We start from the raw sequence: 13,818 nt of genomic DNA on the forward strand, positions 1-13,818 counted from the left end.
CTTGCAGTCCAAGGGACTCTCAAGAGTCTTCTCCAACACCACAGTTCAAAAGCATCAATTCTGGGTGGGGGCAGGGAAAAGTCAACGCCTTTGCCACCTGCTCTTTAACAAAGGGGAAAATGTCAGAAGGGATCCCTAAACATGGGAGCCTGGGAGGACAGAACCCAGTGTGCTCCCAGTGCAGAGGCTCAGAGAAAGGGAGGAGAAGAAACAAGGGCAGGAAATGAACTCAAAGACAGTGGGGTTCAAACCAGGCTGAGATATTCACTTGTCAAAAGGCTCAGAGGTAACACAACCAAAGAGGCCAAATGAGCTGAGGAAACAGGTGCTGTGTGTGTGGCTACCCTGTGGGCTCAGGTCTGGGCCCAAGAACACAGGCAGAGTGGAAGCCAGAGGCCAACCCGGTGATACCCAGACCCCCACGTGGTGAGGATGGAAAAACCAAGAGAGGTGGAGGAGGCCCACACTGGGGGTCTCCTCTGCAGCATCACCCTCACAGGGGATGAAGCTGAGGCTCAGAGACATACACAGCCACCCAAAGGCAGGGCCAGGACTCGAACCTGGACCCGCACCGCAATCCCCACTCCAGGGAATAATCGCAACGGCGACAACTCCAGCAGCTCAGTGCTCAGTGCTCAGTTTGAGGCCCCAGTGGCACCGGCGCTTTACGCGCATTAACTCATTTAATGCTCATGGCGAGCCAGAAGGGAAGTGCTGTTAACTTTCCCGTTGAATGAGGTGGAAATTGAGGCCCAGAGCCCCTAAGTGACTGCTCAAGGTGGCACGGTTCATGGTGGCTCTTAAGCCCCCCACCCTACCGCACCATCTGGGGAAGATGGCATGAAGAAGGCCTGAAGCCACGAAGGGGCTGCAACCAGCGAAGGGAAACGTTAGACCCAGAAGTAATCTTCAAACATTCCACAGAAAAGCCAGTGAAAGAAAAAGTTGCTTCCTGTCAAGGGACAGGGAGGCCTGGCGTGCTGCAGTCCATGGGGTAGCAAAGAGTTGGACACGACTGAGTGAATAAACTGAACTGTCCAAGAGGGAAGGGGTGCAAAGTCGGAGCTCGGCATCTACCATCTCCTTCCTCCTGCCAATCCCATCAAGGTTAGAGGCGAACTCGGGTGGGAGCATGTCCCCGTCGTGATAAGTCAGGGCAAACACATCAGAGATGAGTCAGAGAGAGACAGGAGAGGTGGCTTGGTGACACCCAACCCACAGGACTCACAAAATCAAGAGGTGCCAGCCTCGCACCAAAGGCCAGAGGGCAGAGAAATTAAAGCAGACAGGCGAAGTCCCCACGGCAGCCAGGCAGCTCAGGGTTTATCCTCATAGCAGGACAGAGACTGACGTGGCCATCATACAGCAGTCACACTGGTGCCAGCACCTTGCCAATCTCCCAGGAGGCCAGGAGACACAGCTGGCACATGGGAGCCCACATGGCTCAGAGCAGGGTGCCCAAGCCAAGTCCACTTAACTTCCAGCCACAGTATGGTGACGGGCAGGAGACACAACTGGTCTCAGGTTTGGGGCAACCTGGTTGATAAGCTAGAATGGTGGGAACTGGCTCCAAAGAAGGGCCCGCCCCACTCCCACATCCTTGGAAAATGCATGGTCAGTGGGCAGGGGACGCTGGGCCCCAGCTGCAGGTCCCTGGGTGGCGAGGCTGAGTTCTACCCCAGGAAGATGCTACCAGACATCATATACACCAACCCAAAAAGCCAGTGGCAGGACCCCTCCCTGCCTCCGGCTCCCCCCAACCTCGGCTAATCTCAACCACGTTTCACCTGACTGATAGTGAGAAGGTCACACGCTCCAGGCTCTGTCTCCGTGCAATTGGCCCCAATCCATGAACCAAAAGACCAAGCCCAAAGTGCCCCCATGATGAGCCTTTACTTACAAGAAGGATGCCTGGAGCCAGAGACCTTGGACTAGGGGAACCCAGCCTGCCGGCTGTCAGAGCCAACCCTGCAGGTGAGCTGACATGCCGCTCCTGTCACAGATGAGAGACGGAGGCCCCGGAAGGGCAGTGACCTGCCTGAGAGCACAGGGCTGCTCTTCTGTTCATTCTACAAACATCTGCGGAGGCCCCGCCATGTGTGAGGGAGGGAAAGGCGCACACAGCCAAGGAGGGAGGGGTCCTACCCTTCCCCGGGCTCAAGGGGCCCAGCCAAGTAGGAGAAATTCAGCAGGCACTGGGGCAGGGGTGACTGGGGTTCCCAGGAGGCCAATCCCAGGGGAAGATCACAGGCCTGCGTGGGTCAGCAAGTCTGCAGGGAACCTTGGCTCAGAGCCGCCACGATGGGCAGAGAAGATTCCCCAGGGCCCTAAGGAATTTGGACATGGCAAGTGGACACACCAACTCCAAGGGCCAAAAAAATTGTTAAAGGCAAGGTTGGCCTGAAAGAAACTGCTCAGCTCCGCCTCACATGGGTCCCCATTCCACGGCCACTAGGACCAGGCCAGGCCCCTCACTGGGGTCCCATCTGCCTGCTCCCTCCTCCTCCAGGCCCCTGCTCACGCTGTTCCCCCACCTGGCACGCCCCCTCCTTCCTCCCCACTTATCCAAGCGTGCGAGACCCCTGCGGCCCTGGAATTTATCTCTTCACCGACACACACGCATCATCACATCCCTTCATTCACTTATTCAACTAGAGTCTCCCTGGCCCCTCCTGCAGGAGGGCACGGTACCAGGTCTGACTGGGCACTGCTCTTCCCACTCCCGCTGGGAGCTGGCAGGACCCACAGCCTCGCTCCTTTCCTTGCACGGGGGCTGAGTACCCAGCGGATGTGAAATAGATCCGTGAAGTCCAGGCCAGTGGGGAGACTCGAGCAGGGTCTGGAAGGCTAGGTCTTCCTATTCCTGTCCTCCGGGGAAGGCATCAGGCCACGATGAAGCATCCCAAGGCAGGCGCTGCAGTGGGAAGGATTTCTGTCCTCGGTGGGTCAGGATAGGGTTGCGGGTAGCTGGAGCGCAGAGGGGAGGAGAGGGTCCCAGGGCAGCCTGACCCCAGAAGCCCGTGCTCTGTCAGCCTCCGTCTGCCTTTCTGTGGACTGGGAGAGCAACCTTTCAGGCCTGGATAGGAAGAAGGGCTTACGAAGGGAGTAGCTGGCTGAATTTCACGATCAATCACCCATCCCACCAACATTTACTAAGTGAATGCTGTGCCAGGGACTGTGCTAGACGCTGGGGAGGCACCAGAGAACAAAACAGGCAAAAAAAAAAGCTCTGCTGACACAGACCATAAACAAATAAAAGTGTACTTGTCAAGTGCTATCAAGAAAAACGGGACTTCCCTGGTGATCCAGTGGTTGCGAGTCTGGCTTGCAATGCAGGGGACGTGGGTTCAATCCCCGGTCAGGGAACCAGGATCCCACATGCAGCAGGGCAGCTAAGCCCGTGAGCCAAAACCAGAGTCCATGCTTCACAACTAAAGATCTCCCATGACACAGTGAAGATCCCGCGTGCCAGGACTAAGACCCAACACAGGCAAATGAAAGAAAGAAAGAAAGAAAACAAAGAACGAGTCTTTAAGAAAAAAACAAAACTGGAGCAGGAAAGAGGGAACAGAGAGTTTTGAGCTGGGGACACGCTGGGACACAGAGGCCCCTCTGAAGCGTGCAGCTGAGAAGGCAGCCAAGTGCCCTGAGGAGGAGGACACCTCGACCACCGGGGACAGAGCTTTCCAGGCCGAGGGAGCAGCCAGTGCAAAGGCCCTGAGGCCAGCTTGTGCCTGGAGTGTCAGAGGGGCTGCGAGGAGGCTGCTGTGACTGCAGCAGAGACTGGAAGTAGAGCAGAAGGAGACAAGGTCTGGGGGGGAGGTGGGCGGTGGTGGCGTGGTGGGCAGCAGAAAGGGGAGCAGGCACTTCCAGTGGCCTCCCCTTTGGGGGTTCTGGATCTTGGGGGTGCCCTGGGGCAAACCTCCTCTCTACTCTCCCAGAAAAATGAGCAGCACCAGGTCCCCCCAGCCCCCAGGCAGCACAGCTCTTTCCAGGTGGCCGAGCTCTTCCCTTAGCCCCTCGGACCCTCTGTTTACAGCCTGAGAAGCTGAGTCTAGAGATGTCGCAGAGCCAGAGGGAAGAGGTGCCCCAGCCCTGGGACTCCAGCTGCCAGCCCTGCCAGCCAGCCGCGCGGACAGGGGCCATCTAAATGCAGGTCCGACGCTCCGCCCGGGGAGCTGGAGCTGGAGGTCAGAGCAGTAACAGCTTGACGCACCCGCATCTCCGGAATACCAATGGGGGACACGGGGACACAGCAGGGAGCCGAGGCTTTAGAATTTTCCACTATGCAAGGGACAAGGTATCCTCCTAAGGCCCCCACGCCTCCTCCTGCCACACTCAGGAAAGCCATCTCCTTCCCACTGTAGGAGCACAGGCCTAGATGTGCCCAGGGAGCAGGAATCACTCGCTGGAGTACCAGGCTCCCCAGGGGACCCCATGGAGAGGCTCCTGCCGAGATCTGACCTGTGTCCCCCTTGTCCCATGCACCAGAGACAGGGAGGCCAGGCTGGATTCATTCCCCTCCTGCTACCCACCAGCTGTGTAGCCTCAGGAGAGTCACTTAACCTCTCTGAGCCTCAGTATGGCCCTCCATAGAATGGAGTTGTCCTGAAAGATAAATGAGCTATGAAGCCCATAAAACAGGGTCTGGTTCACAGCAGGGCTTTATACATGTCACCTACTGATCACCCCCTCACCTGTCACCCACACAGGAGCCCTGGCTCTGACACTCAACTTCCCCGTGACCTTAGACAGGCTCCTCGACTTTCCTGAGCCTCGGTTGTCCTCATCTGTGAAATGGAGCACCAGCACAAGTAAACAGGCTCACACAGGCCCCTGCAGATACAGAAAAGCTGTGGGGGCACAGAGGTTTACACTCCAGAGCCCACCGCCTTGGAGCACCAGGGACAGAGGTGGGCGGCACCAAGGGTGGGGCCCCCCCGCCACCCCCTCTAGCCTGTGTCCCCCTCGGGGTGACTCACACGGTCTCTGCATACCTCATCCCAGGACTGGTTGTTGCCACTCAACTCACCCTCAGGCAGCCTCCACCTGGCAGAGAGGGGGGAGCCCTGAAGCGAGAAGGGCTTCACCCCGCACACAGAGGGAGCACCCACCCACACCTCACACAGGGCCTGCTATCAGGGCAGGCCCGCCGGGCACAAGCCCAGAGATCACTTAGTGTACCACACACACACACACACACACATACGTCCTGCCCTGGCTGCCTCGGGGCTCGTTCTGCTGCCCTCTCGCCACCAGACCAGCTCTCCTTCAGGAACCAGGCTGGCTGGGCTCCCGTGGTCTTGTCCCTCGTCCTGTCCCTGGACACGGCCTGCAGCCCCGCACAGGGCCCAGCACGGCCCCCTCAGGCCTTCCAACACTCCCAGGCCTCCCCCGGAATGCCCAGCACCAGGGAGGACCCCTGATGATAACCCTCTGACGTGAGCTCCTGAGTGCCCATCTCCATGGGCCAGGAGCACATTTAATTCTGATAACCGGCTTTATCCCATTTTGCAGATGAGGAAATCAAAACCAAGAGCTGCTGACCATGTGGCCAGTGAGTGGCCTAGGTGGAGCCCAGGTCTGCCTGTTACAGCTGCTCTCCTAACCACACGCTGCTACCGCCGTGTGGGGGAGGTGGATAGCCTGGGGTGGGGGCACCAGATCTGACAGCCTGGCTCCAAGTTGCTCCAGCACCTCGCTGTATGAGCCTAGGCAAGCACCTCACCCCTCTGAGCCTCAGCGTCCTCACCTGGGAAAGAGGACAAAACACCAGGCCCACAAGGCTGTCACCAGGATCCGTGCAACGAGTGTGCCTGCCACAGGGCACTGGCTGGCTCAGGGCAGAGTCCGTATGACAGTGACTGGGGCAGGAGGGCACTTCGATGGAGACCAGGAAGTGTGGCATCGGGGCTTTCTCCAAGTCCTCTGCCAAAGGCCCCATCAGGGCTGGGTGCTCAGGAGCACCCCGCCCAGATGGCAGAGCTGGCTCCAAACCCAGCTCCTCCATATTCTGGCTATGTGGTCTTGGCAAAGCCACCTACCCTCTCTGGCCTCAGTTTTCTCATCTATGAAATGGGCATAATTATGCTCCCTGCAGGACCCAGAGCCCAGCACACGGTCGGTGCCCAGGGCTTGCTGGCCTAGCTCCAGCCAGCACCCTCAGCCCGCCCCACCACTCCACTCTCTGGCGCGCCTCTGAGCAACTCAAAGATGATTTATACTTCAGAGGACAAATCAATACAATATACAGCCAGAGACATCTTTAATCTCTCACAGGAATTAGGCTACAAGGTACAGCGGCCCCTTTCTGCTGCCCGCTCAATTCTGATTTCAATTTGGGCTGCTGAAGCGCGGCTTTTTCTCCCCTTTTCTTTTCATTCGCTAAAGACAGTTCTCCAAATCAAATTTCATTTGGCAGACAAGGCAGAGAGACCCACTGGAGCTGTGGGGGTCTGTGGACGCACGAGGTCCGGCCCGGTGGGAAGCCAGATCTTTGGTGACGGGATGGAGTGCAGGGGGCAGGGGGCACTGTGAAGGCGCAGCTGTGGCCCTGAGCTCTTATTTTTCTAAAAGTCCTTTACAAAATCTTAAGCAGACTTTCTATTTTCTAGAAAGTACTCAACGCTTGATTAGATGCTCACAGAAACTTCAGACAATAGCCTTAGCTTCAGCTAAAACCCAATGCCCAGACCTCACCCCAATCCCAAGCCTCTCCTACAACAGCATGTGTCCCTCCAGGCCGAAGGTGTGTGTATGCATGTGTGTGACTGTCATACCCCACCCCTGCACAGGGCTGGTCCACACGGGGCTCAGTTTATGCCGCTGGGAAATGGGCAGAAGACAGAGTGACAAAAATACGACACAGTTAAAGCCTGTTAAGTCCTGAGCCGCTCTCCCGGGTTCACATCCTTTCTCCACCTCCAACTTGCTCTGTGACCTGTCGCCAGTTATTATGTGGTCTCTGTCTCTCTGCGCCTCAGCTTTCTCCCCTGTGCAATGGGGGTACCTACCAGGTAGGGTGGATGACTCAGGACGCTGGGTATAAATGGGGGCTCAGCATGTGCAGGGGCATAGAGAGGGCCATGTGAGTCCAGGGGTTGTCTTCCCGGTCCCTCTGGACACTAAGATTCTGGACCTCTGTCCCTCCCCTGTCCAGCACCTCTGTCCCCAAATCTGACCAAGGCTGCAGCTGAAACAGCCCGTGGGCTTGCTTGGGAAGGGATTTAAGCCATCAAGGAGGAGAGGAGCCTGCCGGGGAGGATGGATGGAGCCAGGGCGGAGAGGAGCCCAAGTCTAAGCAAAGGAACCAAGGACTGGCGGGCCCTCAGAGGGAGGGGCTGGGGACTGGGGTCTGATGTTGCCCAGCCTGCCTGCAGGTGGGAGTGGGCTCTGTCCACCCCAGCTTCCTGCTGTGGGAGCCCAGCTGCTGGAGCCGAGGGCGGGGGCGCAGGGGGCCCGGAGCCACAGCCATCCGTCAGCCCTGCCCCACTTCCACCACCCTGCCGCCCTCTCCGCCAGGTTACAACCACCGGCGGGCTTCGGCTGTACAATTAAAGGGGCTTATCCGAGATTTATAGCAGGATTATACCCGCAGGGTGTTACCGACGCTCGCCTCTGGACACTCTGCGGTCCTTAGGAGAAGCAATTAGAGTCCTGGGGTTATCCGGGTATAAATATATAGACGCCATCCCCAAGGTCGAGGGCTCCACAGCAAGCTATTTAGTGGCAGGGCCTTGGGAGAGGAGGCGGAGGGGCTCCCTCTGCGGGGGTGAGGGGTGTCTACCAGGAGGGGAGGGGGCCCTTCCTGCTTTCCTCCACGCCCCACGCACGAAGGGAGCCGTCCCTCTAGCCCACTGCCCTGAGTCAGCCAACCCAGCGGGAGCCCCCAACCCAGGGGCCCGTCTGCTGCCCTGGACACACCCCCCACCGCTGCCCCACATGGCTGCCCTCCCCGGCAGGGCCATCGGAAAGGCCAGCTCAGAGGTCCAAGTGTGGGCCTGCCGGAGCTAACCCTGTCTTAGCCCCTCATTACTCGCTGATAACTAAAACCTTTATCACTTTGAGGATAGCAATTTGGGAGGGCAGAGAGTTCCGTGGGGGAAGGGGGGCTGGCAGTAAGTGGGGAGGATCCGAGGACAGCAAGCCACTGTCCCATCCTCCCCCCAGATGCCACCCACTGAGGCCACACAGCCCCACCCGCGGCACCTGCCTCTCACCTGAGCAGACGGCTCAGTTGTAAGGAGTCGTCTGAATTCTCAGTCCTGCGAACAAACCCTTGCTCCCAGGATGGCCCTGGCTCCTGGGTCCCTGAGACCCCCATGAACAAGGGCCCCTCCATACCCATCTCCTTCCCCTCCTCTCTGCCCAAGAACAGGGTCCTGTGCCCGGAATACATACGGTTCCTCCATCTGCCTGGCCGTGTCCACAGGAGCCATTCGTGCCCACCCCCCACCTCCAGGAGCCACCCAGCCGCCCGCCCACGAGGCCACAGGCTCAGGCCCAGGAAGGGGGCCCCGGGGCAGGAGGAAAGCACACGGCAGGAACCGGAGCGGCCCCCGCGGGGACAGCCCTGCCCCAGCCCTGAGCAGGAGCCCGCGGGCAAACTCACCATCCTCTCGGGACTTCTGCATGAAGGCCTCCACGCCGCTCTCGCCGTAGCTGCCCTCTGAGGCCAGCGTGGACACGTAGTTCCACTTGAGGGCACGCACGATGTCCACCATGGCCTGGGCCTGGTACGTGTCCGAGGGGACCACCCGGGAGAAGAAGTCGTAGCGGCTGTTGTCACTCAGGTCGGGAGCTGTGGAGGCGTAGCTGATCTGGGGGATCTGGGGGGCGAGAGGGGCCGCTGATGGGGGCGGCTGGCACCCTACCCTGCCCGGCCAGCGTCAGCCCCTACACCCCAACCGGCCTCCCGCCTGGGGACCGTCCCGGCCCTTCCCGCGGGCATGGCCTCCTCTCGACCCAGGGGAGCCCTCTTGACGTGGGATGAGCAGGTCCCAGCCCCACCCAACAGAGGAGGAAACCGAGGCTGAGAGCTGGGCCAGCTGTTGGTCAGCCCTGCCCCGGCTCTGCTCAGGGTCCCGATGCCTGCCCCCGACCTCTCGCTCAGCTCCCCGATCCTGCGTCTCCCCAGATACCCGCCAACTCCCAGCAGGAGTGAGACTGGCACCAGGGTGAGACGGGAGTGGCTGATACGCATCAAGCCCTCCTCCACCAGAAAGTCTTCCAATTCGCCTCAACCAAGTCCTGGGGCTGGTGGGCCCTCCGTCACCCACACATACACACCCCAGAGCCATCATGGATAGCACACACACGCGTGCACACACACACACACACACACCGGGAGCCTCTGGGGGCCTCAGCTGACAAAGAGCTGGGAGATCCCAGCTGGGGAGCAGCCCCGGCTGGGTGAGCATTGGCCCAGGGATGCAGCGGGGACCCGAGGGCTTCTCCAGTCCAGCCCCTGCCCCCCAGGAGCCTTCCACGTCCTCACAGCTCCCTCTGGGCCCTGGCTCCTTCCTCCTGCCCAGCTCAGAGGGCACAGAGCCCAGCTCCAACTCCCCCTGCCCCCTCCCCACCCAGGATGGACTCCTGGGAGGCCAGGAGTGGGGCCTCTCTCCACAGCCTGGGACCCAGAGCCCCTGGGGGCAGGGCCAGCCCAGGGCCACAGCCACTCCCACAGACTCGGACCTCATGGTCCTCGCCCAGCTCCCCCCAGTCACAGGGCGCCTTCCTGCCCCCAGGCTTCCCACCTGGCCCCCCAGGCAAAGGTGGGACCCGGAGGCCCGAAGCCGCCCTTCCTCCGCGGTGGACATCCAGCATCCACAGGGACTGGAAGGGGCTGCGTGCACTCTCCCGAGCCCCCCTCCACCCCTGCTCTCTGCCCTCTGCCCTCCTCACAGGGTCCTCACCTGCCCCCAGCTCCCAGGGCCTGCCAGTGGCCGCCACTGTCCACCCCCTGGCTTGGTCCACACCAGCAGGTACCCATCCTGTGTCCCCTCTGCCCTCTCTCAACTGGCCACAGTGACAGGGTGAAAGGGTGGGCATACCGATCTGGGCAGATGTCGCGGCCAAGACTGATCCCGAGGGAATCATTAAGACTCAAGCCTGGCTGGAAAAACCTCACGGCCAGAACTGTAGTCTGCATGACAACTGGGGATGGGAAAATATTCCAGAACAGGAGGACTCGGGGAGCCCCCTGCACATGGGTTTGCCCACCTGGCCTCTGCCTAGGGGTGCCCATCCCCAGGGACAGTGGGGGTCCAGCTTCCACGGCGGAACATCCTCAGATTGCCCTGAAACTCCGCAGCACAGCGCTGCCTCCCTGGAGAGTGCAGGGGCCGGGGGCGGGGTTGAAGGAGACACGCCACCCTACACACTCTGCATTTTTCCCATGTTATTGTTGGTTGGTCGCTCAGTTGTATCTGACTCTTTGTGACCCCCGTGGACTGCAGCCCACCAGGCTCCTCTGTCCACAGGATTTTCCAGGCAAGAGTATTGAAATGGGTTGCCATCTCCCACTCCAATTTTCTGTGTGGAACCGTGCAAATACAGCACATGTTTAGAAAGCAAACCCCATTGGAATGGTCTGGAGCACACGGGTCCCTCTGCCTGCCTAAGTCAGCAGAGTCTGAAAACTGGCCCAGTCCTTGCGGCCCTAGAGAACACTTAGCATGAACGCAGCACCCCCTACAAGGCGGACTCTGGCTGGACACTTGATGATTAATTCAGAAAGTATCGTTATTTTTAAGGTCTGACGATGGCGTTAGAGCTGTGGTTGCTTGGTTGGTTTTTAAGAGTCCCTAGCTCTTAGCGCGGTTTCCCGGCCTCAGCACTATTAATGCTTGTGGAGGGAAGCGGGCTGAGATGCTTTGTTGGGGAGCTGCCCCATGCACCACAGGGTGTCGAGCAGCACCCCTGTCCCCTACCCACTGATGCCAGTAGCTCATCCTCCCCCAGTAACAACCAGAAACGTCCCGCGACGTTGCCAAATGTCCCCTGGGGGCAGAACTGTCCCAGTTGAGACCCACTGTTTCAGGGGCATGTACTAAAATACTTAGGGATGACGTGATATGATGAAGCCTGGGATTTCCTTCAAAAGAACTGAGGCAGGACGCGTGGAAGAAGAAATGACGCTGGCCGAGAGCTGACGGCTGTCCGGTGACGCGGGTGTGATGGAGGCACACTGCCCTGCTCGCTGTACTTTTGTGGGCGTCTGAAATGGCCACATTTAACATTTTTGGACAATAAAACAGAACAAAATAAACGTCACCCCCAGGGTCATCGCTCTGGAGAGACGCGCCCTGAATCTGGAGCTGACAGCAGAGACGCAGGGCCAGCACAGCAGGTCCCCGAGAGAGGACGGAGCTTTGTTTGTTCGCCAGCTCACCTCTGCCGGCCCTGATCACACATCCAGAAACGCACTTGCCTCCTAATTAGAAGCAGCTTGTCTCCTGCTTTTGATGTTTTCTCCCAACACGGGGCTGGGGCTGGAGTCAACAGCACCTGCCCAGAGGAGGGCCAGAGCGGCTCGCAGGAGGCTCAGCCCCGCTTCCAACCCCCTCCCCTCTCCCCCCGGCTGGGCACTCGGCCTGGGCCAGGCCAGCGGGCAGGCAGGCGGCTGTCCAGGTGCCAGGACTCGGAGCCTCCCCCAGGGAGCCCCGGCCCTGTCCCTGAACACACAGGGCCTCCCATAAAGGGCAGAGGACCAAGGGTGGGGGTCCCCGCAGGGTGTGTGTGCCAGCCTGCAGGAGGGCTCAGGGCCCCTGATTTCAGGAGCCCAGGAAGGGCCCCTGATCTGCCCATGAGCCTCCTCAGTGAGCCTGCACTGAGAAGATGGGGTAGAGACAGCATCCCCACCAGGGTGCAGGGGATAAGCATCCTCTTACACGTGGCCCCCTCTGCCAGCTCCTCCTGCCGCCCCCGCAGGCTCCCTCCCTCGGCTGCAGACCCTCCTGAGGGTCCCAGGAGGATGGGTTCAAGCAGCAATTTGGGAGCTAAAGTGCTCAGGTTCAAATCCCAGATGTGGGAAACCTGGGTGCAGGTAACGTCACCTCTCTGGACCTCAGTTTCCTCAGCTGCAAAATGGAAATAATTCCAATCCCTTTCTTCTGAGGTTGTGAGGGGCACATGTGGGAATTCACGGGAGAAACTCAGGCAGCGCCTGGCGGGCAGTCAGCACTCGAGGGTTGGCGCTGATGAGGGCAGTAGTCCGTCCCCTTGCCCTTCCTCAGGACAGCGCCCTCTCTGACTGTTTCTCACCCCTAGACTGTCCCAGGGGCCTCCCCCTGACCCCTAGCGCTCTCTCTCGCTCGCACTCTCTCTCTCTGTCACAGAGTTACTGCTGTGCTTAGTGGGGAGACCTCCTGGGACTGGCTGGCCCTCCAAGCCCTCTCCCTCTCACCCCCACCCCAGCCTGGAGTTGGGTGGCAAAGGCAAGGAGCACCCCATGGGCAGGGGCCTGTGACAACTTGGCCCAGTGGTCTTCTGGCGTCTCCTCAGCTCTCATCGCCCTGCAGCTGGTGCGTGCAAAGTCGCTTCGGTTGCATCCAACTCTTTGCAACCCCATGGACTGTAGCCCACCAGGCTCCTCTGTCCATGGGATTCCCCAGGCAGGCATGCTGGAATGGATTTCCACGTCCTTCTCTGGGGGATCTTCCTAGCGCAGGGATCATGCCTCCTCGAGTCTCCTGCACCGATAGGCGGTTCCATTACCTCTAGCACCACCTGGGGAGCCCTGCCCTGTGCCCGCTGAGCACATTCCTCTCCTTCAAGACAGCCACGCCCACCCCACCACCAGGCTTCCCTCTCCCTGGCCCCCTCCTCCTCTCACCTAACACCCTGTGCACCTACTGTGTGTTGAGCACTGTCCTAGGCACTGGGGACGGCACAACCTCATGTCTCATCCTCCTGGGGCAAGAGTCAGCCAGAAGCCAGGTTTCAGCAGCAGCTGACAACTACAGCCATCCTACCCTGGGGCCATTTGTCCACCTGTTTCTCCCTCCTCTCTGCCTGTCTTCCTCTGCCCACAAAACCCATGACCTCGTCTCCCCACATCCAAATCTTCCTAGTGCATCAAGGCCCACTTGTGTCACCTCCTCCGGGCAGCCCCCCAGGAGCCTTCATCCTCCAGGTAGCCCGCTCAGACCTCACACAGCGCCGAGCCCTGTGAGTACTCGGGCTACTCTGGGGCGTGGAGCACAATCTCCTGAGTGTTAGGATGCCTGACCAACAATTCAGCAAGTATTCTGAGGCTCCCCCCGTTGTGCTGGGCAAGGTCACTGGGGAGATGCCAAGGGAACTGGGCTTATCGCACCCCCAAACCCAACACTCACTGCATCTGGGGGTCGCCCTGCAAGGGGAGGAGGCAGGTGGGACGACCAGGAGTGGCACACAGTGTGTCTGCAGCTGGCACCCAGCCAAGTCTCACCCGTATGGAAGAGCAGAAGGGCTGAAGGGCTGCAGGGGCAGCACTTGAATAAGGGCCCCCTCGCCCACCCCCTCTGGCTTCTGGGAGTGACGAGGAGGCCCTGCCACGTGGGGAGACAGGAGCTGCTTCCGGGCTTGGAAAACAATAAAGACGGATGTCAAGCATGCGCGCGCACACGTGTGTGTGTGTGTGTGTGTGTGTGTGTGTGACATGTGCGTGTGTGAGCCTGTGCTGGAGCGTATGCCTTGAGCATGCCGCACATGCATCAGTTTAGTCCTCCTACCGAATCACTGAACACCAACAGCCTGCTGGGCCCAGCCCGGAAAGCAGGCGCGGGTGGTGAACACTGCCCCGTGGGGCTCCCAGTGTGGACGGGGGCAGACGAG

General features: G+C 59.8%; 1 protein-coding gene across 3 annotated transcripts in view; it reads right to left on the bottom strand.

The window, feature by feature from the left end:
• GRM4 (glutamate metabotropic receptor 4) overlaps window positions 1–13,818 on the bottom strand; it is a 114,648-nt gene that overhangs the window by 54,722 nt on the left and 46,108 nt on the right. For all 3 annotated transcript variants that reach the window (XM_027524931.1, XM_027524930.1, XM_027524929.1), the window contains exon 3: window positions 8,612–8,828. In XM_027524931.1, coding sequence (XP_027380732.1) covers window positions 8,612–8,828 — 217 coding nt within the window. The remainder of the gene's footprint in view (window positions 1–8,611; window positions 8,829–13,818) is intronic.

This window comes from Bos indicus x Bos taurus, chromosome 23 (genome assembly GCF_003369695.1).
Source record: "Bos indicus x Bos taurus breed Angus x Brahman F1 hybrid chromosome 23, Bos_hybrid_MaternalHap_v2.0, whole genome shotgun sequence".
Lineage (NCBI taxonomy): Eukaryota > Metazoa > Chordata > Mammalia > Artiodactyla > Bovidae > Bos > Bos indicus x Bos taurus.